Source organism: Bufo gargarizans, chromosome 2 (assembly GCF_014858855.1).
Source record: "Bufo gargarizans isolate SCDJY-AF-19 chromosome 2, ASM1485885v1, whole genome shotgun sequence".
Lineage (NCBI taxonomy): Eukaryota > Metazoa > Chordata > Amphibia > Anura > Bufonidae > Bufo > Bufo gargarizans.
Window position 1 is genome coordinate 463,952,673 of NC_058081.1, and position 24,456 is coordinate 463,977,128.

The 24,456-nt window shown below is 39.3% G+C and overlaps 1 protein-coding gene across 1 annotated transcript in view; it reads right to left on the bottom strand.

Moving 5' to 3' along the window:
• Nucleotides 1-24,456, bottom strand: part of GABRA1 (gamma-aminobutyric acid type A receptor subunit alpha1) — a 210,496-nt gene that overhangs the window by 134,604 nt on the left and 51,436 nt on the right. The window contains 1 exon segment of the mRNA XM_044277434.1: nt 5,160-5,242. Within this exon segment, the coding sequence (XP_044133369.1) occupies nt 5,160-5,242 (83 nt within the window).

The window sequence follows — 24,456 nt, forward strand, 5'->3', positions numbered from 1 at the left end:
ACAGGGGGGTTATCAATGACAGGGGGTGATCAGGGTAATCAGGGTGATCACCCCCCTGTCACTGATCACCCCCCCTGTAAGGCTCCATTCAGACGTCCGCATGATTTTTACGGATCCATGGATACATGGATCGGATCCACAGAACGCATGCGGACGTCTGAATGGAGCCTTACAGGGGGGTTATCAATGACAGGGGGTGATCAGGGTGATCACCCCCCTGTCACTGATCACCCCCCCTGTAAGGCTCCATTCAGACATCCGCATGATTTTTTACGGATCCATGGATACATGGATCGGATCCACAGAACGCATGCGGACGTCTGAATGGAGCCTTACAGGGGGGTTATCAATGACAGGGGGTGATCAGGGTAATCAGGGTGATCACCCCCCTGTCACTGATCACCCCCCCTGTAAGGCTCCATTCAGACATCCGCATGATTTTTTACGGATCCATGGATACATGGATCGGATCCACAGAACGCATGCGGACGTCTGAATGGAGCCTTACAGGGGGGTTATCAATGACAGGGGGTGATCAGGGTAATCAGGGTGATCACCCCCCTGTCACTGATCACCCCCCCTGTAAGGCTCCATTCAGACGTCCGCATGATTTTTACGGATCCATGGATACATGGATCGGATCCGTAAAAATCATGCGGACGTCTAAATGGAGCCTTACAGGGGGGTGATCAATGACAGGGGGGTGATCAATGACAGGGGGTGATCAGGGAGTGTATATGGGTGATCACCCGCCTGTCATTGATCACCCCCCTGTAAGGCTCCATTCAGACGTCCGTATGCTTTTTGCGGATCCGATCCATGTATCCGTGGATCCGTAAAAATCATACGGACGTCTGAACGGAGCCTGACAGGGGGGTGATCAATGACAGGGCGGTGATCAATGACAGGGGGGTGATCAGGGAGTTTATATGGGGTGATCATGGGTGATCAGGGGTTTATAAGGGGTTAATAAGTGACGGGGGGGGGGGGTGTAGTGTAGTGTGGTGTTTGGTGGGACTGTACTGAACTACCTGAGTCCTCTGGTGGTCGATCCTAACAAAAGGGACCACCAGAGGACCAGGTAGGAGGTATATTAGACGCTGTTATGAAAACAGCGTCTAATATACCTGTTAGGGGTTAAAAAATTCGGATCTCCAGCCTGCCAGCGAGCGATCGCCGCTGGCAGGCTGGAGATCCACTCGCTTACCTTCCGTTCCTGTGAGCGCGCGCGCCTGTGTGCGCGCGTTCACAGGAAATCTCGCGTCTCGCGAGAAGACGCGTATATGCGTCCAGGAGGAGTAAAGCAACCACCTCCCGGACGCATATACGCGTACAGCGGTCGGGAGGTGGTTAAAGGAGATTAGACCCCCAAAAGTTCAAGTCCCAAAGTGGGACAAAAAATAAAGTGAAAAAAAGTTTCCCCCCCCAAAAATGTAAAGTCTCAAGTAAAAATAAACAAAAACGTAATTTTCCCCAAATAAAGTAAAAAAAAAAATTGGTAAAAAATAGGGGGGAAAAAAGTATATATATTAGGTATCGCCGTGTCTGTATCGACCGGCTCTATAAACATGTCACATGACCTAACCCCTCAGATGAACACCATAAAAAATAGAAAATAAAAACTGTGCTAAATAAACAATTTTTTTCTCACCGTACATCACAAAAAGTACAACAGCGAGCGATCAAAAAGGCGATTGCCCACCAAATTAGTACCAATCTAACCATCGCCCCATCCCGCAAAAAATGAGCCCCTACCTGAGACAATCGCCCAAAAAAAAAAAAAAAAACTAGGGCTCAGAATATGGAGACACTAAAACAAATTTATATTTTTTTGTTTTAAAAGAGCTGTTATTGTGTAAAACTTAGATAAATAAATAAAAAGTATGCATATTAGGTATCGCCGCGTCAGTATCAACTAGCTCTATAAAAATAACACAGGACCTAACCCCTCAGATGAACACCGTAAAAAATAAAAAATAAAAACTGTGCTAAATAAACCATTTTTTGTCACCTTACATAACAAAAAGTGTAATAGCAAGTGATCAAAAACTCAGACGCACCCCAAAATAGTGCCAATTGAACCGTCATCTCATTTCGCAAAAAAAGAGACCCTACCTAAGATAATCTCCCAAAAACTGTACAAACTATGGCTCTCAGAATATGGAGACACTAAAACATGATTTTTTTTTGCTTCAAAAATGATATTATTGTGTAAAACTTACATAAATAAAAAAAAAGTATACATATTAGGTATCTCCGCGTCGGTATCAACTGGCTCTATAAAAATATCACATGACCTAACCCCTCAGATGAACACCGTAAAAAATAAAAAATAAAAACTGTGCTAAATAAACCATTTTTTGTCACCTTACATAACAAAAAGTGCAATAGCAAGTGATCAAAAAGTCACACACACCCCAAAATAGTGCCGTTAAAACCATTATCTCATCCCGCAAAAATCATACCCTACCCCAGGTAACCGCCCAAAAACTGAAAAAAAAACTATGGCTCTCAGACTATGGAAACACTAAAACATGTTTTTTTTTGCTTCAAAAATGAAATAATTGTGTAAAACTTACATAAATAAAAAAGTATACATATTAGGTATTGCAGCGTCTGTGACAACCTTGTCTATAAAAATATCACATGATCTAACCTGTCAGACGAATGTTGTAAATAACAAAAAATATAAATGATGCCAAAACAGCAATTTATTGTTACCTTGCCTCACAAAAAGTGCAATATAAAACAACCAAAAATCATATGTACCCTAAACTAGTACCAACCATACCGCCACCCTATCCCGTAGTTTCTAAAATGGGGTCATTTTTGGGGAGTTTCTACTCTAGGGGTGCATCAGGGGGGCTTCAAATGGGACATGGTGTAAAAAAAAACAGTCCATCAAAACCTGCCTTCCAAAAACCATATGGCATTCCTTTCCTTCTGCGCCCTGCTGTGTGCCCGTACAGTGGTTTACGACTACATATGGGGTGTTTCTGTAAACTACAGAATCAGGACCATAAATATTGAGATTGTCTGTTAACCCTTGCTTTGTAACTGGAAAAAAATTATTAAAATGGAAAATCTGCCAAAAAAGTGAAATTTTGAAATTGTATCTCTATTTTCCATTAATTCTTGTGGAACACCTAAAGGGTTAACGACGTTTGTAAAATCAGTTTTAAATACCTCGAGGGATGTAGTTTCTTAGATCAGGTCACTTTTATGGACTTTCTACTCTAGGGGTGCATCAGGGGGCTTCAAATGGGACATGGTGTCAAAAAAAACAGTCCAGCAAAACCTGCCTTCCAAAAACAGTATGGCATTCCTTTCCTTCTGCGCCCTGCCGTGTGCCCGTACAGCGGTTTACGACCACATATAGGGTGTTTCTGTAAACTACAGAATCAGGGCCACAAATATTGAGTTTGGTTGTTAACCCTTGCTTTGTAACTGGAAAAAAAAATATTAAAATGGAAAATCTGCCAAAAAAGTGAAATTTTTAAATTGTATCTCTATTTTCCATTAATTCTTGTGGAACACCTAAAGGGTAAATGATGTTTGTTGAGGGGTGTAGTTTATAGAATGGGGTCACTTTTATGGAGTTTCTACTCTAGGGGTGCGTCAGGGGGGCTTCAAATGGGACATGGTGTCAAAAAAAAAGTCCAGCAAAACCTGCCCACCTTGAGAGGTGTAGTTTATAGAATGGGGTCATTTTTGGGTGGTTTCTATTATGTAAGCCTCGCAAAGTGACTTCAGACCTGAACTGGTCCCTAAAAATTGGGTTTTTGAAAATTTCTGAAAAAATTCAAGATTTGCTTCTAAACTTCTAACCCTTGTAACATGCCCAAAAAATAAAATATAATTCCCAAAATGATCCAAACATGAAGTAGACATATGGGAAATGTAAAGTAATAACTATTTTTGGAGGTATTACTATGTGTTATAGAAGTAGATTCATTGAAACTTGGAAATTTGCTATTTTTTTTACAAATTTTTGGTAAATTTGATATTTTTTATAAATAAAAATATTTTTTTTACTTCATTTTACCAGTGTCATGAAGTACAATATGTGACGAAAAAAACAGTTTCAGATTGGCCTGGATTAGTCAAAGTGTTTTAAAGTTATCAGCACTTAAAGTGACACTGGTCAGATATGCAAAAAATGGCCAAGTCCTTAAGGTGAAATAGGGCTGAGTCCTTAAGGGGTTAAAGAGGTGGGGTGGAGTGTACTGTTAAGGAGGGTGGGTCACTGTCAATATTATAGTTAAAGGGGTGGGGCGCTGTGGAGGTTACTGTTATGGGGGGACAGTAAATAAAATCAACAATTTGTAACTGTCGCGATAGATAGGGCTACTTGCAATTTCCCTGTAAAAAACAAGGGCATTAATTGACCTCCTTGGCACCCTTGTAACAAATCAAATAAACACACAAACAGAACAAGACTTCATACTCAGGCAGCGCCGTATACTTTAAAAAAATGATATATTCTTTATATTTATTTAAAAATGCATATTTTCTACCCTATTTACTTAGAACCGTCTCCCACATATGGATGATATTCTGATTTCTCAGAACCTAAGTGTATGATTCATTAGGCTTATTCATTACTACAGGTGGAACTTCAGTTAATCAACTAGACAAGGCATACTTTCAAGCAAAAAATTATGATCCATCTACTTCCTTAATTTTATCTGAGCAACCCACAATGCTTTCATACGAGCCTGAAAATTTCATTTATTATTTCCTTGTAATTATAGCCAGTGGATATGATATTTAAACATGTCCTAGGGACTCAAGTGATCTAATTATAAAAGTCTATAATAAATTGGATTCTATAGAACTGTGTGACTTTTATGTTAATACACACAACCCGTGGACAAGTGTAGTGATGTTTCTGAAAACAACAAATGATTATTTTTTAAAACTCAACAGTTCCTTCTGGGTTGCTGATGTATATAGTCAGGATTTGACACAAATGTAGGAACAAATTGTAAAACAGGAAGACAAGCAGGGAAAAAAAAGCAGGAAAAAATATTATTTGCATAAAATGGAAAATAAATGTAAAATAACCTTGAGCATTTACTGTAATCCTCAAATTCTTTCACTTGAAAAAAAAATATATATATATATCATATTATTGTAGTACTTTTTGGAATACTCACAACTTCCAAACTTCAATGGGCAGGCATGAGCATCCATTGGGAAATCCTCTAAATGCATAGGACATTCAGCTCGCACAGTCAACCTTCAAAGAGAAAAACATAATATCTCTCTTAAAGTATTTTTATTCATATGCATTTCTGCTGAACTATGCCAGAATCTCTATATTTATTTTGTAATAAAAATGCAATAAATATAACTTTTAACAAAAGAACACAATTATTTAACATCACCATTATGCATTCCATTATGGTTATAACGGAAAATAACAGAATCCATAAGACAGAAATCAAAACGGAAACCTTTGGAGGCATTCCGTTTTGATCCGTCATAATAGAAGTATATGGACAAGCATAAGGATCCGTCTGGTTTGCGTTATGCTGGACGGAAAACAAAGGTCTGTTGACAGAACTTGTTATAACGGAAAACCATAAAGGAATACATAATGTTGATGTGAACAAGCCCTAACGCTGTGCCACCTAAGAGATATGTTATAGAAATATAATTATGTAATGCATACCTTAAAATGAGTAGTAAAATGAAATGTCAACTGAATTGACACTTTTTCAAAAGTCAGAAACATTGACATAAAGTACATTCCACCAGAAAGACACACATGTGGATTTATCAAGACTGGTGTAAAGGGAAACTGGCTTTGTTGCTCATAGCAATGTCATGTAAGGTAGGGAAAAGTGCAGTCCTGTGCTCCACCTACACCACTGTCCCTACCTACTTTCATGATCTGTCCTAAGTGACCGCCCACAACTGGATGACAGTCCTTTCTTAACTTAGCGCAGGGGCCTAAACCAAAATGGTAAAAAAAAAATAAAAATCAAGATAGAAAGAGGTGAAAACCAGGTCAGTGCCAGAGTAGCAAACACACAAATAGCTTGTAATGCTCATTAAATCAATCACAGGCACCTGCGGTCAGTAGCTGCCTGTTTGAAAAAGCCAGGAAGAATGTGACATTGGCACAGAACCTGATTGGTCTACTAGCATCCTGGCCTTCTGATAGGTCGAGTAGCCTCACTGCCAGTGGGGCTAGTTGCCATAGGAACAGAGCACCATCATTATATTGGGGCCGGACTCGCTGCAGGAAGGCAGACAGGTAAGAGCATGACAAGCAACCAATCAGATTCCACCTTTCATTTTTTAGAGCTCTTTTAGAAAACGAAAGGAGCAATCTAATTGTTTGCTAAGGAGAACAGTTTTCCTTTGTACCCATTTTAATAAATTCTTCCCTCCAATTTCTAAATTATTTTAGCAATCAAAATGACTTTAAATACAGCCAATTTCATGTACAGACTAAGGGTATTTTCACACTAGCGTTTTTCTTTTCCGGCACTGAGTTCCATCCTAGGGGCTCAATACCAGAAAATAACTGATTAGTTTTATCCCTATGCATTCTGAATGTAGAGAAATCCGTTCAGGATGCATCAGGATGTCATCAGTTCAGTCACTGAACAGCGTTTTGGATGGAGGAAATACCGCAGTATGCTGCGGTATTATCTCCGTCCAAAATTCCAGATCAGTTGCTGGAATGCAGGATCCGGCATTAATTTACATAAACATGTATTAATGCTGGATCCAGCATTATAAATACCGCAATGCCTGATCCGTCCTTCCAGTCTGCACATGCGCAGACCGGTAAAAATGTGGACAAAAATAGAAATGGATCCGTTTGTCCATATGACATACGGAGAGACAGATCCGTTCTGGCAATGCATTTGTGAGACAGATCCACATCTGGATCTGTCTACAAATGCTGTCCGTTTGTATGCAGATTGCCTGATCTGGCAGTCAGTTCTGGGCGATGGAACTGCTTGCCCGATCACTCTGCCACAAGTGTGAAAGTAGCCTAAGGCCTCTTTCAAACATTTGTGTCGATGCTGACATCCATGACAAGGTCAGTGATTCATATGTAAAAATGTCCACGAAGAATGAATGTTTGGTCCGTACAGTAGATAAATTTTTTGCCCTCCATGTGCAGGTCTAGACTGACCCACAGGGGAAAGGGTGAATCCCCCAGTTGGACCCTGTGAGAAGGTGGGTCTCCTGTCCCCACCCCGTTCACAAGTGGTACATAGTAGATTGACTGCACTAAATACAAATAAGCAGCTTTTATCATCTCCACCAGCCTATACATCCTAAAACACTGGCTCTTCTTGACCAAGACGACTGCTAGGCACAATGGAATCCAGCCAGTATCCTCTTTCCTCAGGGACTTGCCTTCTCAAGGTTGCTGCAGGGACCCAATAATCAACCATCTTGAGTGCCTTGATGCTGACTAGCACAACGTGAGCAGGTAGTATTTGAATCTAGTTGTAAATTGGGATCCCAGAATGAACTTCACTGGTGGGCCTTGGGCACCTCAGTTCAACACTGCCCGTCCATATTTCACAGAAACTGCTTGGCTGAAAATTAGTTTCCAAAGCATCTTCTACCAATGATCTATGAAAACCAAGGACTAAACAGGGATGGCATCTGTATTGTGTCTGTTGTTTTCATGGAACCATAAACTACACTGCGTCTGATGGATACATAATCACGGACACCAATAGGGCATGCTTCTGTTGTGTCACCATGGACACATGGGCCATCAAAAACCACTAATGTGTGAAAGGATAGGTCATCAGTAGTAAAATCCTGGAAAACCCTTTTAAAGATAGTGAGTACATATGGTGTCTGCGAATCACTGACATGTAAAAAAAAATCCTAAAGGAATTCACACATAACTCTGATAAGTCCTTCAAGGATGCCAGTTATTAACTGCTGAAATAAAAGTGATTTTGCCATTGCCATTTCTAAAATATCATATCACAGCTTTCAATATAATGTAAAAATCCCAGTGTCAGGCAATTATAAAAAATATGACAAATAGAGCTGTTCATGTCATATTTCCACCAGAAATGACTCCCACTCTTCACTTAAGTATTACTCATGCTTTTCTATCAGATTTTTATGTTGCAAATTTTTTTATTATATTTAATTTGTTAGCCACAGTAAGTGAGCGTAACAGTTATGTAACAGCGGCTGCTGTACACCGCAGTTCCCCCGCCTGCCTATTGCCGCGGCTCCGGGCGCTGCGCCCAGCGGTAACCTGTGGACGGTGCTTCCCATTTCACCTCTGCAGTCCTGGGCTCTGTTTCTGCTATTGCTTCTGAGGATTTCGCTCCACAGCTTCCACTCAGCCCTGGTCATAGGCCTGAGTTTGGCTGGCTTCATGTTACACTGCTCTAAGGGTGGAGCAAATTACTTCCTGGGCTGTGTGGTCATGTGACCTCACTGACCAACCCTGGCTCTCCTGCAGGTACTAAAGTGGCTAAGCCCTCTTCCCAGATGCCTCGGTGTCAAGGTCCTTACATTTATTAGTTTCTGATACGCACATGTGCTCCTGGATTCTGCTTATCGTCTGATCCCTGCCTGCTAGTTTGACTCTCCTGTTGATGAACCAGATTGCCTGACCTGTACCTGTGCCGCCTGCCCTAACCTATTGCCTGTCTGACCATGTCTCTGCCGCATCCTTCGGTCCTGCTCCATAGCTCCTGGTAACGTCTCTGCTCGCCTGACTACGCTTATACTTCAGGTAACTACTTAAGTACCTCCTGGTCTGCCCAGACAAGCTGCCACTGACTCAGCGATTGCTGTGGATTAGCCCCTGACAACTACCCTAATGACTCAAGTCTATCCTCACCATCAGAGGCTCTAGTGAAAACCAGGTAGTTGCTTAGACACGTCCCTGCAGAGTATAGCCATTCAGTGGCACAGTGGGTTACTTTTACAAGCATGCAATGAATCATAGTATGGAAAGTTGATGCAGTTCAGTTAAAATATAACTAGACAAGTGTGTCATTTTCCTATTTGATGGTGAATGTATAGCATTAAGGCAGTGCGCTATTTTTCTTTCATAAATATAATTTTGAGTATGATTTCTTCAATTGTGGCCGCAGTGTGTTTGACACAAGTATTATGTTTGTAACCTTGGTTGTTATATATGAATTCTCTACTTTGACCAGATCCCTGAGTGAATGTCTGTGTATGTTTCTTATTGCTTTCTTTTCTCATTCGGTTGGGCAGCTAATGCTCTATTTTTCCACTCTGTATGGTCCTGCCATCTGGACCTGTGTATCACAACCAAGGAAACTATGTGAAAACCATGCGTGTTAAAATATGTTTCAAATGTGTGTTAATTAAGCTTAGTTCACATCACATCACCGTTTAGCTTTCTGTTCTTCTGATTCATCAGGGAGAGAGAGGAAAGAGGATCCTGTTGTATCAGTTGTCATCCGTTTTAGACATTTCCAACTGAGATCCATTTTTTCAGATTTGAAAAAAAAACTGATCTCAGGTGGAAATGGCTCAAACGGATAACAGCTGATGCAACAGGATGTGTTGATTTTTTTACAGGATTCTGTAAAAAATGTATCCCATGCAATAATATGACAGAATCCGTTTTTTTATTTTTTTACAGGATCCTTTTTTGTTTTCTCTCTTCTTCTGACGGATCAGAAGAACAGAAAGCTAAACGGTAATGTGAACTTAGCCTTACCTGCACTAGCTGCAGCAGGGTGTGTCTGCTCTGACTTTATAAGAGGAAGGCCAGCAGAAACTCTGGACTTTTATAGAGAAAACATGCATAAGCTCTTATGCACCAGACTGTATGTATTTTGTGGTGTTAAATAAAAACCCAGATCTGTAAAAAGATGACATCTGTGTGCATTCTGTATTTGGCGGAATGGAACAGCTGTCCCCTAATGGTTCTAGTCCGTAATGTAGACAATAATAGGACAAGTTTTGTTTGGACACACGGAAACGGAATGCATAGGGAGTAACTTATGTTTTTTGTTTGCGGACCCATTGAAATTAATGATTCCACATACGGTCCACAAAAAAGAACAACAACAGAACAGACACGGAAAGAAAATGCGTTCATATGCATGAGCCCTAAGATTGTGGGAGAAGCTCTTGTATAAAAGGGCATAGCTGAAGAGCAATCAGTGTGGTAGAGGATTGGGGAGAGTCCTGATGCTACACTCTACCAATAGGGGAAGCACATATTAGTCACATGGCAGCTGATTGGAGCAAGATCGGTCCGGTCCTACGTCATCTCCTGACAAAGCAAATGCAAAATGGCGTAGAGGGATTTGGCTATCCAGCAAGAGTGCAGATTTACGGTAGGCACCCTGAATCACTGTTATTAATAATTTTTTTTTTTTTGGAGTGGCTGTGTTTTTTTAGCAGGGAAAGTCTAGTTTTAAAGTACTATAGGAGAATTGCGGGGGTAATTATAAGATATACCTTATTACCACAGTTACAGGTATATTTTCTTGATTTACTGCATCTTGCTTGTGATATCCGACTGTAGGAAATTTTGGCTGACCCAATATCGTATCCATTGATGTTGTAATATTAACTAATAGTGTTATTTTATGGGAAGATTAAGGCTACAAAATCTTTTTCTTGGTTTAACATCACCTCTCTTTGTATTATACAGTATGGGTGACGATTGAGTGCCATTTTGGGCGCTGGTCAATTGGAGCCGGCTCATTGGTTTGCATGAATCTTAGTGTCAGTTCCTTACTTTATCTTTGTATATATCTTTTATCACAGTTTGGTAAACTCTCTTTTTGCACTTACCGTACATTGTGTTAAGTCATTTTTTCCTGAACCTCAGATCCCATGACAAATTCCAATACAGTTTTTATATGATTTATTAATGGCAACAATTTGAACATTTGCCTTCAAAATTGTGAGTTATAATAGCTATGTTCCTGTACACCGCATTGTCATGTCCTTTGGCAAAAGAGGGAATTGTAGAAAACCCTGATTAATTGATGTTGGCCAATAGGTTAATTGCTGCTGAATAATAATGTATCACATTATGAACTGGTATCTCTTTTAAATATCCATTAAAATGCAGTCTAGAAAAATAGAAGACCCTATTTATCAGGTCTGTTTCCAAGGATATTTCAAGATGATGTATGTACAGTATAACATAAAACTGATAATGCAACAGTTGGTATTTTCTATATATTTCCTGGTCTCTGGTCATCTTAATATTTAATTGTTGCCAATTATTCTCTTGCAAAACTTGTCATTGGAATTGTTTCACTGAAAATAAATATCATTCAAATATCTACTTTGAGGTGCTGATTAGGTGATCATCTAAAACAAATCTTATTTAATGGGCAAAAGTATAAAAACTACTCCTGTGGTTATTACTACTATTGATCAAATCCAAGTATTGACTTGATCTAAATTTCAGGGAAAATTTGATTCCCCGCAAAGCCGAATTTCCTTGTGCTTTGCGGTATTTAATACATTTTCCATAAACAGGCAGTAAAAAAAAACAAAAAAAAAACATGCTTACCTCATCCATTTGAGCGCATCTTGCTTGAAGTGTGACAATCTATAATCAAGATGGCAGCAGCAGCCTCTTTGCGCTCAAATGGATAAGGTAAGTACAATTTATTATCATTTTTAAATTAATAACCCTTAAAAGGCCTTAATATTAAGATCAGATGTCGCGATCAGTGATGAAAGCGGCATCTGAGGGATTCAATGACGTCCACTACTTACAAAGAAATGCGCTTTGTGACAAAGTAATTCCTCATGAAGCTATTACAATTTTTTTTTTTTTTTTTTTTTTTTTTTTTTTTACGAAGCAGCCAAATCTAATTTTAAAGAACTTTGCAAATCTCTAGTCCCAATTCTCTTGTTGTCTTGTTGTAGAGGCAGGTGGATGGCAAAACCAGTGTTAGTAGTACCCGAAAAGTATGTGCAATCAAAAAATGACTACAGACAATGCCAAAAAAGTTGAAAGAAAAGTTATGAATGAGGAGAATGGTTTAATTCTTGCTTTACTGGCAGAGAGATAGAGTGAGCGTAAGGTTGCTTCCATTCTTAAAATTTCAAAGACAGCAGTTTATAAGAACAAGGTCAAGCAGCAAACATTAGACACAACAAAGCTACAGACTGGCAGATGGCTGAAATTGCTTTCTACTGACTGGGATGACCGCCACCTCATTCGAACCTCACTTAACCATAAGATGACATCAAGTGACCTATAAGAAGAATGCCAAGCAGGAGCTGGGGTAAAATGCATGGCGAGGATGATTCAAAACAGCCTTCTAGATGCAGGGCTGAAGTCGGACAAAGCTAGAAAAATGCTCTTCATCAATGAGAAGAAAAGAAGTTCCGGGCTGAAGTTTGCAAAAGACCATAAGGATCACACCATAGAAGACTGGAGTTCCTCTTCTCTGTCTCCAATTTAAATTTTTGCCCAGCACCTGGTCATGTAATACTGTATAACTAAGATAAATAAATGATGTGGAGGCGGGGGGGTCAGCAAAGTTAGAATCGTGCAGATTTGTCTTTGTGAAGGACACACAAATCAAGCCACGTACAAAGTTATTCTGGAAGAAACATTGCTTCCTTTTGTTCTGACAATGTCTCCCATCTCAATGAGCAGGACAATGCTCCATGTCACACAATGCTCCATGTCACACAACCAGGGGGGTACTATCTCTCCTTAGGGATAGAGTGCCTTAATCAGCTTGTTAAGAGCTCATTTGCATCCCTTTCCTCATACAACCAGGTGTGACAGAGGTGACAGATGCAAGAGAGGTGTAGAGAAAGACTTGTAACCAGTCTTAAAAAAGAACAGATAGGGGGCGGAGCCTGGCTGTTGGCGTGGATGGCTGTGTGAAAGACCTGCTCCTCCATGTACTAGCATCTACAGCCCTGTTAACAACGGTGACCAGACCAGAAACGGTCAAATATGGCAGAGATAGGGGACTAGACCCCCCAGATACCCCTTGATCCCACAAAGGCCAGCTAGACATGCAGAAATACTTGAAAAATAGAAGCTCTCACTCGCCGGGAGCTGGCACCAAAATGGCGGCGGTGCGCATGAAGGAGACTGAAGCCGAAGACTCAGGGGAAGACAGCGAACATGGCGGCGTGACTGAAGAGCAGGACCCGGTGCCGGTGTTTAAATCCTTCCTCACTAAAGTGCTTAGCCAAGCACTAGATAAAGCTCTCAGACCAGTCCTGACTGAGCTAGCAGACATTAAAACGGAGATATCCCAAGTGGGACACAGAGTAGAGGCCCTGGAGCAAGCGACGCAAGACTTGAGATCGCATGCCAATGGAGTGGCTGAGTGCCTTAACGGACATGCTGAGGAACTTAATAGAGCCTTCTCGCTGCTGGAAGACCAGGAAAACTGTATCAGACGGCGCAACATACGCATAAAAGGTCTTCCTGAGACCTGGGCAGCTGAATCGCTACGTAAAGTAGCTATGGAGATATTCGCGGACATTTTAGAACCTGACTCGGCTGCATCGATTGTTATTGAGCGCATACACAGAGTGCTAAGACCCCAGCCGAAACCGAATGAGAGACCAAGAGATGTGGTTTGCAGCCTACTGTCCTTTGTGGACACAGCACGGATCATGGAGGCGGCTCATGCTAAGAGTCGGATCGCGTATGGAGATGCGGAAATTGCCCTATATCAGGACATTACTCCATCGACACTAGCGAAAAGGAGCATAGTGAAGCCCCTGCTAGATTCACTCCGTGGAAAGAAAATCCCATATACCTGGATGTATCTGTTCGGACTCTCTAGAAACAAGAATGGGAAACGTATCATCATTCACACTCCAGACGACTTGGATAAAGCATGGGAGCACATCGGTATCCAGCCCATCGACATACCCACCTGGCTACCAGTGAACTACCCGACGGCGCTCCCGAACCTACCGCACTTGGAGCCCTGGAAAAGAGTTAATCGCATCAAGTCCGGGAAATCATCTAAACATCTGACGGGGTCCATGGATCTTCCACCCTGAGACTCACTCGTCAATTCCGGGTCTAGTATTAATGGGACATGGAGGGGCGGTAGTAGTAGTCCTACCATGTTGTTAATTTTTACACTTTGATGTACTTATTGCACACTGTTGCGTTTATTGTACAAAAGGGAATATTATATCCCTTAATCGCATAGAATAAGCCATGCGAATAATCTCTTGTCTACTTCTTGGGACCTCAGATAGCTATGGTCTCGGTTGAATGTTCTAGACCCTGTTTGTGCTATAGTTCTAAGTTACTTAGCAAATGTTTATATTACCTGTTAACATGCAATTCCTCGCGCATGAAGTTAGGAGAAGAATGTATTCCTGTAAATTAAGTATGGATGGGCACTCATATAAGGAGGTATAGGACACACTTTAATATTAAAATAATTGATAATAAAAAATACAATTCATACATAAAAATATTCTGTTGAATACTCCACAGTCCTGGCTTTAAACTGAAGCTAGCAGTCCAAACAGCCAAATTGTGTAACTAATGGCTACTCCTGGTTGTAGGAAAAACCAAAGGCTGTTCGGACGGCAGGTTCCTGCCAAGTCAGGCAAAATGATTATATAAAATACATATAAAAGATGCTTAACATATTTAGCTAAACAAAATAAAAGTTCATTCAGTATGGTCCTATATGGGGGGAAGCAAAAATAAATGCTTAATTGACACTGAGTAACTTCTCAATAGGTTTTCAACCTGCGTCCTGAGATGTTATTTGACGTATGTAGCAATCTCTATAGGAAAGATGGGCTTCCTTCTTTAACTGTTGCTATATTTGTATCAAAGTTCTGTCTTTAAATGTAGATGGTGTTTTTCCTCTTATCGCTTGAATATGGTAGTTTAACAAGCTTGACCCACTGTGTGGGCTTACCTTCACCTGCGTGCCTCTGTTCGTTTGGTGGGTTTGCGGTCCACAGTATATGCCGGCGTCCCGGCTCTGAAGTTCACCGTGTCCCACGTGTCTCTCAGCTGGCTTGCAGGGTTTGAGTCAGTAGGAGGATCACCCGACGCAGGTTAGTGACGTCTCAGGGTTTCTGTCCTTACGGAATAAGACCGTTCTTTTTTCTTTGTTCTTTGTAGTGCACTCTTTATTCGTAGGTCATCTGTAATTCAGGGTATTCCGCCAGACGCGTTTCGAGGAGACGCTGTCCTCTTCCTCAGTGGCATACCCCAAATCTTACAACGGTCTCTATTTATAATGACTTTCGGTCTATTTCAAAACCCGATCTGGATTCTAATTGTGTCCCAAAGGAAACCCCGGTCTGGATCTATTATCTTGTTCCATATCTTATTTGCGTTTTTATTGCGGTTCTTTTCATCAAGTTGCTTTCTTAGTCTTTCTTATATATTTAAATAGTAGGCTATTAAGCATCATCTCAGCATAATTTCTCATACATTTTTTCATAAATTTTTTTTTTTCCTTCCTATTTACCCATATACAGGTTTTTCTTTTCTTCACATAAAATTGTCAGCATTTGCTAAAAATCATTATTTAAACAAATAAAAATAAATAAATATATGCGAATTTTACAGCCTTGATATTTCCTCTTTGTTAGCAAATACAGATACATTTATAAGAAAAAACGCATATGCGATTTTATTGCGTTTTTTTTGCGTTTTTTTTGCGTTTTTTTGCGGTTTTTTTGGGAGACTGCCCATATTTCAGTGCCTATGTTAATCTTGGGATTCCCAGATTGTTCAAATTCATAAGGAGCCAATTCAAATATTTCATACCTTAATTTTCTTAGATGTCTTTCATTCTCTCTCTTAAATATAGATATAGAGGGGGAAGGGTGGCCTATGTGGGGTGGAGGGGGAGTTCCAGTGCTGGAAAACAGCCAAACTTGCAACTCTCCATCAACACCCACACAAAACACCCATATCTATAGAAAGCCGAATATTTCTAATTCGGCATTTAAGCCTCTTGGTAACATGCTACCGAATTCATAAATTTTTCTCGATTCTGCCCGTGATAGTCTTTCAATTTGGTTGCCTCCCCGCCAATGTTTCTCAACCTTCTCCAGTGCCGTAAAGGAGAGACCCCTAGGGTCTTGGTTGTGTGCATCCTTGAAGTGTCTGGACAGCGAATGTTTGTCATAGCCTTTACTGATATTATTCAGGTGTTCTGCTATCCTGACCTTCAAGGTGCGTTTGGTTCTCCCTATGTATTGTTTTTGACAAGGGCACTGGACTAGGTATATAACATTACTAGAATTACAGGTGAGAAAATGTTTAATTGTCATTGAGTGAGAGTTCTGTGTGGAGACAACTGATGTAGTTTTTCTCGGGAATTTAGTTTTTTTACATCCCAGGCACTTTCCACATCGGAAAAAGCCTTTAAGTTGCAACCAGTTGGTAACCATACTTTTTTTACGTCTATCTTTCACTGAAGGGGCTACTTGAATCCCTAAATTTGGGGCCCTTGAGTAAATTATTTTCGGTGTTAAAGGCAAAAGCATCCCTATTGTTTTGTCATTATATAAATGGTGCCAATGTGCCTTTATGATATGTTCAACCTGTCTTGCCTGAATATTGTATGGCAGAATAATCCGAAAGCTTAAATCTTCCTCCTGTTTTGTTTTTTGGGTTGGCTGAAAAAAGGTGTTCCTATCCAAATTTTTTACTCTCTCAAGGGCATCATTTATAATGGATTCTGGGTATTCCTTTTCTTTGAATTGGTCCCTCATGACACTTGCTTCCTCTACAAACGTATCATCTTCCGTACAATTCCGTTTCAGCCTTCGGAATTGGCCGAAAGGGACATTTGTAAGCCATCTTGGTAGGTGGCAACTTGTAAAGGGAATATACCCATTTTTTGCTGTAGGCTTGTGGAATGTATTGCATCTATATTTATTTTCTTTACATGTGATCGCAATATCCAAAAACTCTATTTTTTCACTTCCAAAATTGGAGGTGAATTTTAGATTATTATCGTTAACATTAATCTTTTTGATAAAGTTTTCAAGGTCTTCTCTTGTTCCACCCCAAATAAAAATAATATCATCTATATACCTCCGCCATAGGACCAGGTCTGCCCCCAGTTTGGGATCAATATTCTTGGTCTCCCAATGCGACAAAAATAAATTGGCATAACTGGGGGCAAACCTGGTACCCATGGCGGTGCCTCTCTTCTGCAGGTAAAATTGGTCAGAAAATAAAAAATAATTGTGATGTAGGATATAATCCACTCCTTCCAGTACATAATCAATCTGTTTCTCATTCCACAATTTATTTTTGGATAGTTGTTCCCTTAGGGCTAATATGCCCTGATCATGATTTATTATGGTATAGAGGGACTGGATGTCCAGGGTACCCATAATCCAATGGTCCAGGACATGCAGTTCCTCCAAAATACCAATAATTTCGGTTGTATCCCGTATGTAGGATCTAATTTTTCTTACTTCAGGTTGAAGCAGAGTATCTATGTATTTTGACAGATTTACAGTTAAGGATCCAATTCCCGAAATAATAGGGCGACCTGGTGGGTCCACAATATTTTTGTGGACTTTTGGCAAACAATAGAATATGGGCAGTCTTCCTTGTGTATTCATGATGAAATCAAATTCTTGTTGTGTTAATATATTTTCTTCTAATCCTTTTTTGCAATAAAGGGAAAGGGACCATCTAAAATCCTCCATTGGATCTCCTTTTAATGGCATGTAGGTGGTTAAATCCGCTAGTTGTCTGAGGCATTCTACGTTGTATTGTTCCTCTCCCCAGATCACTATGGCTCCTCCTTTATCTGCCGGACGGATGACTACTTTTTCATTCTTTTGTAGTTCTCTTATAGCCTTTGTTTCCCCATTTGTCAAATTATTTCTATACCCTTTTTTTATTTTTAATTTCTCTAGATCCACTTCTACACTTTTTTGAAATGTGGCCATCTCTGGGCCAATTTCAGTTCTTGGGAATTTTTTTGATTTATTCTTTAGTTGTGTATGGATATAGGGATCTTTTAATGGTATTCCTAAAATTGGTGGGTTTTTGATAAAATATTTTTTTAAACAAATTTTTCGAATAAACTTTTGAATACCTATATAGGTATCGAATTTATTCAAGGTAGCCGACGGCGCAAATTTTAGGCCTTTGTTTAAAAGTGTAATCTGGGCACTAGTAAGATTAACTGTGCTCAGATTTATAATATTATCATTTAGTTTTAATGGTGATTTCTGTGATCTCTTTCTCTGGGATCTTCGGGTCTTCCTCTTCTTTGGTGATTTTCCCTGTATTGATAGTTCTCCCGTGTGTTCCCTAGGTCGTGATTCTCTTGTATATCTCGTGTCCACCTCTCGTGTGTTGGGTGTCCTTGATTTCTTTGGCCTTGTGGTACCCTGTGTCTCAGATTGTAGGGTATTCTGTATGTGTGAGGTGTTGTCTTCTTGTGATCTACTTGTTGTGGGGGTCTTTGTTTTAATCGTGGTGAATGGTGGGGGGGGGTGTGGTCTAAAAAAGAATTGTCGGCTAAAGTTTCGTATCTATTTTGTGTCGGTATATTATATCTTTTTGATTCCTTTTGTTCATGAATTGTTGTACGGGGATTCTCTTCTATATGTTCTTCTCTGCTATGTTCTTTCTCATCTTTTTTAGTATTATTTCTATATTTCTTTGTTTTTTTTAATATAATTTCTTGTTCGGTTTTATCCAGGCTTTTATGTAATCTTTCTTGCCACATTTCATATGTCTGATCTTTTGGGAGTTTATCAATTTTTGTTTTTAATCTCATTATTTTTTCGGATGCGTTATCCAAAAGGATAGTCCTCCTTTTAATAATTAATTCTATAAGAGCTCGAGATTGTATGTGTAATAAATCTTCCCATTCTCTATTGAAATCCTCACCCATTAGATCTTGTGCTGGGGTTTTTGACAATTGCAACCCTTTTGGTATTTTATCATGATCCAAATATAATTTTAGGGAACGAATTTCCCAAATTTGTCTCAATTTTTTATGTAATAGGTCCTCCAATTCTCGGAAGGATTCAGCTGTAGATATTCCTTCCTGATCATTATCTTTACCCTCTATATTTTCAAAGCTGTAATTTTCTGCCTTAAGTTGTTTCGTTTCCATATAACTCCATATATCCATGATGGGTGCAGAGGGAGCTTGATCTCCGTGGGTGATTAAATAGACAAATTAAATACGGTTTGAGAGATCCGCTCACCTCTGTAGCCCTCAGGGTAGGTGCACCAAACAAAATTTGAGATCACCCCTCAAAAAAGTAGTTAAATTGTAAATTAAGTATGGATGGGCACTCATATAAGGAGGTATAGGACACACTTTAATATTAAAATAATTGATAATAAAAAATACAATTCATACATAAAAATATTCTGTTGAATACTCCACAGTCCTGGCTTTAAACTGAAGCTAGCAGTCCAAACAGCCAAATTGTGTAACTACCCTTCCCCCTCTATATCTATATTTAAGAGAGAGAATGAAAGACATCTAAGAAAATTAAGGTATGAAATATTTGAATTGGCTCCTTATGAATTTGAACAATCTGGGAATCCCAAGATTAACATAGGCACTGAAATATGGGCAGTCTCCCAAAAAAACCGCAAAAAAACGCAAAAAAACGCAAAAAAACGCAATAAAATCGCATATGCGTTTTTTCTTATAAATGTATCTGTATTTGCTAACAAAGAGGAAATATCAAGGCTGTAAAATTCGCATATATTTATTTATTTTTATTTGTTTAAATAATGATTTTTAGCAAATGCTGACAATTTTATGTGAAGAAAAGAAAAACCTGTATATGGGTAAATAGGAAGGAAAAAAAAATTTATGAAAAAATGTATGAGAAATTATGCTGAGATGATGCTTAATAGCCTACTATTTAAATATATAAGAAAGACTAAGAAAGCAACTTGATGAAAAGAACCGCAATAAAAACGCAAATAAGATATGGAACAAGATAATAGATCCAGACCGGGGTTTCCTTTGGGACACAATTAGAATCCAGATCGGGTTTTGAAATAGACCGAAAGTCATTATAAATAGAGACCGTTGTAAGATTTGGGGTATGCCACTGAGGAAGAGGACAGCGTCTCCTCGAAACGCGTCTGGCGGAATACCCTGAATTACAGATGACCTACGAATAAAGAGTGCACTACAAAGAACAAAGAAAAAAGAACGGTCTTATTCCGTAAGGACAGAAACCCTGAGACGTCACTAACCTGCGTCGGGTGATCCTCCTACTGACTCAAACCCTGCAAGCCAGCTGAGAGACACGTGGGACACGGTGAACTTCAGAGCCGGGACGCCGGCATATACTGTGGACCGCAAACCCACCAAACGAACAGAGGCACGCAGGTGAAGGTAAGCCCACACAGTGGGTCAAGCTTGTTAAACTACCATATTCAAGCGATAAGAGGAAAAACACCATCTACATTTAAAGACAGAACTTTGATACAAATATAGCAACAGTTAAAGAAGGAAGCCCATCTTTCCTATAGAGATTGCTACATACGTCAAATAACATCTCAGGACGCAGGTTGAAAACCTATTGAGAAGTTACTCAGTGTCAATTAAGCATTTATTTTTGCTTCCCCCCATATAGGACCATACTGAATGAACTTTTATTTTGTTTAGCTAAATATGTTAAGCATCTTTTATATGTATTTTATATAATCATTTTGCCTGACTTGGCAGGAACCTGCCGTCCGAACAGCCTTTGGTTTTTCCTACAACCAGGAGTAGCCATTAGTTACACAATTTGGCTGTTTGGACTGCTAGCTTCAGTTTAAAGCCAGGACTGTGGAGTATTCAACAGAATATTTTTATGTATGAATTGTATTTTTTATTATCAATTATTTTAATATTAAAGTGTGTCCTATACCTCCTTATATGAGTGCCCATCCATACTTAATTTACAATTTAACTACTTTTTTGAGGGGTGATCTCAAATTTTGTTTGGTGCACCTACCCTGAGGGCTACAGAGGTGAGCGGATCTCTCAAACCGTATTTAATTTGTCTATTTAATCACCCACGGAGATCAAGCTCCCTCTGCACCCATCATGGATATATGGAGTTATATGGAAACGAAACAACTTAAGGCAGAAAATTACAGCTTTGAAAATATAGAGGGTAAAGATAATGATCAGGAAGGAATATCTACAGCTGAATCCTTCCGAGAATTGGAGGACCTATTACATAAAAAATTGAGACAAATTTGGGAAATTCGTTCCCTAAAATTATATTTGGATCATGATAAAATACCAAAAGGGTTGCAATTGTCAAAAACCCCAGCACAAGATCTAATGGGTGAGGATTTCAATAGAGAATGGGAAGATTTATTACACATACAATCTCGAGCTCTTATAGAATTAATTATTAAAAGGAGGACTATCCTTTTGGATAACGCATCCGAAAAAATAATGAGATTAAAAACAAAAATTGATAAACTCCCAAAAGATCAGACATATGAAATGTGGCAAGAAAGATTACATAAAAGCCTGGATAAAACCGAACAAGAAATTATATTAAAAAAAACAAAGAAATATAGAAATAATACTAAAAAAGATGAGAAAGAACATAGCAGAGAAGAACATATAGAAGAGAATCCCCGTACAACAATTCATGAACAAAAGGAATCAAAAAGATATAATATACCGACACAAAATAGATACGAAACTTTAGCCGACAATTCTTTTTTAGACCACACCCCCCCCCACCATTCACCACGATTAAAACAAAGACCCCCACAACAAGTAGATCACAAGAAGACAACACCTCACACATACAGAATACCCTACAATCTGAGACACAGGGTACCACAAGGCCAAAGAAATCAAGGACACCCAACACACGAGAGGTGGACACGAGATATACAAGAGAATCACGACCTAGGGAACACACGGGAGAACTATCAATACAGGGAAAATCACCAAAGAAGAGGAAGACCCGAAGATCCCAGAGAAAGAGATCACAGAAATCACCATTAAAACTAAATGATAATATTATAAATCTGAGCACAGTTAATCTTACTAGTGCCCAGATTACACTTTTAAACAAAGGCCTAAAATTTGCGCCGTCGGCTACCTTGAATAAATTCGATACCTATATAGGTATTCAAAAGTTTATTCGAAAAATTTGTTTAAAAAAATATTTTATCAAAAACCCACCAATTTTAGGAATACCATTAAAAGATCCCTATATCCATACACAACTAAAGAATAAATCAAAAAAATTCCCAAGAACTGAAATTGGCCCAGAGATGGCCACATTTCAAAAAAGTGTAGAAGTGGATCTAGAGAAATAAAAATAAAAAAAGGGTATAGAAATAATTTGACAAATGGGGAAACAAAGGCTATAAGAGAACTACAAAAGAATGAAAAAGTAGTCATCCGTCCGGCAGATAAAGGAGGAGCCATAGTGATCTGGGGAGAGGAACAATACAACGTAGAATGCCTCAGACAACTAGCGGATTTAACCACCTACATGCCATTAAAAGGAGATCCAATGGAGGATTTTAGATGGTCCCTTTCCCTTTATTGCAAAAAAGGATTAGAAGAAAATATATTAACACAACAAGAATTTGATTTCATCATGAATACACAAGGAAGACTGCCCATATTCTATTGTTTGCCAAAAGTCCACAAAAATATTGTGGACCCACCAGGTCGCCCTATTATTTCGGGAATTGGATCCTTAACTGTAAATCTGTCAAAATACATAGATACTCTGCTTCAACCTGAAGTAAGAAAAATTAGATCCTACATACGGGATACAACCGAAATTATTGGTATTTTGGAGGAACTGCATGTCCTGGACCATTGGATTATGGGTACCCTGGACATCCAGTCCCTCTATACCATAATAAATCATGATCAGGGCATATTAGCCCTAAGGGAACAACTATCCAAAAATAAATTGTGGAATGAGAAACAGATTGATTATGTACTGGAAGGAGTGGATTATATCCTACATCACAATTATTTTTTATTTTCTGACCAATTTTACCTGCAGAAGAGAGGCACCGCCATGGGTACCAGGTTTGCCCCCAGTTATGCCAATTTATTTTTGTCGCATTGGGAGACCAAGAATATTGATCCCAAACTGGGGGCAGACCTGGTCCTATGGCGGAGGTATATAGATGATATTATTTTTATTTGGGGTGGAACAAGAGAAGACCTTGAAAACTTTATCAAAAAGATTAATGTTAACGATAATAATCTAAAATTCACCTCCAATTTTGGAAGTGAAAAAATAGAGTTTTTGGATATTGCGATCACATGTAAAGAAAATAAATATAGATGCAATACATTCCACAAGCCTACAGCAAAAAATGGGTATATTCCCTTTACAAGTTGCCACCTACCAAGATGGCTTACAAATGTCCCTTTCGGCCAATTCCGAAGGCTGAAACGGAATTGTACGGAAGATGATACGTTTGTAGAGGAAGCAAGTGTCATGAGGGACCAATTCAAAGAAAAGGAATACCCAGAATCCATTATAAATGATGCCCTTGAGAGAGTAAAAAATTTGGATAGGAACACCTTTTTTCAGCCAACCCAAAAAACAAAACAGGAGGAAGATTTAAGCTTTCGGATTATTCTGCCATACAATATTCAGGCAAGACAGGTTGAACATATCATAAAGGCACATTGGCACCATTTATATAATGACAAAACAATAGGGATGCTTTTGCCTTTAACACCGAAAATAATTTACTCAAGGGCCCCAAATTTAGGGATTCAAGTAGCCCCTTCAGTGAAAGATAGACGTAAAAAAAGTATGGTTACCAACTGGTTGCAACTTAAAGGCTTTTTCCGATGTGGAAAGTGCCTGGGATGTAAAAAAACTAAATTCCCGAGAAAAACTACATCAGTTGTCTCCACACAGAACTCCCACTCAATGACAATTAAACATTTTCTCACCTGTAATTCTAGTAATGTTATATACCTAGTCCAGTGCCCTTGTCAAAAACAATACATAGGGAGAACCAAACGCACCTTGAAGGTCAGGATAGCAGAACACCTGAATAATATCAGTAAAGGCTATGACAAACATTCGCTGTCCAGACACTTCAAGGATGCACACAACCAAGACCCTAGGGGTCTCTCCTTTACGGCACTGGAGAAGGTTGAGAAACATTGGCGGGGAGGCAACCAAATTGAAAGACTATCACGGGCAGAATCGAGAAAAATTTATGAATTCGGTAGCATGTTACCAAGAGGCTTAAATGCCGAATTAGAAATATTCGGCTTTCTATAGATATGGGTGTTCTGTGTGGGTGTTGATGGAGAGTTGCAAGTTTGGCTGTTTTCCAGCACTGGAACTCCCCCTCCACCCCACATAGGCCACCCTTCCCCCTCTATATCTATATTTAAGAGAGAGAATGAAAGACATCTAAGAAAATTAAGGTATGAAATATTTGAATTGGCTCCTTATGAATTTGAACAATCTGGGAATCCCAAGATTAACATAGGCACTGAA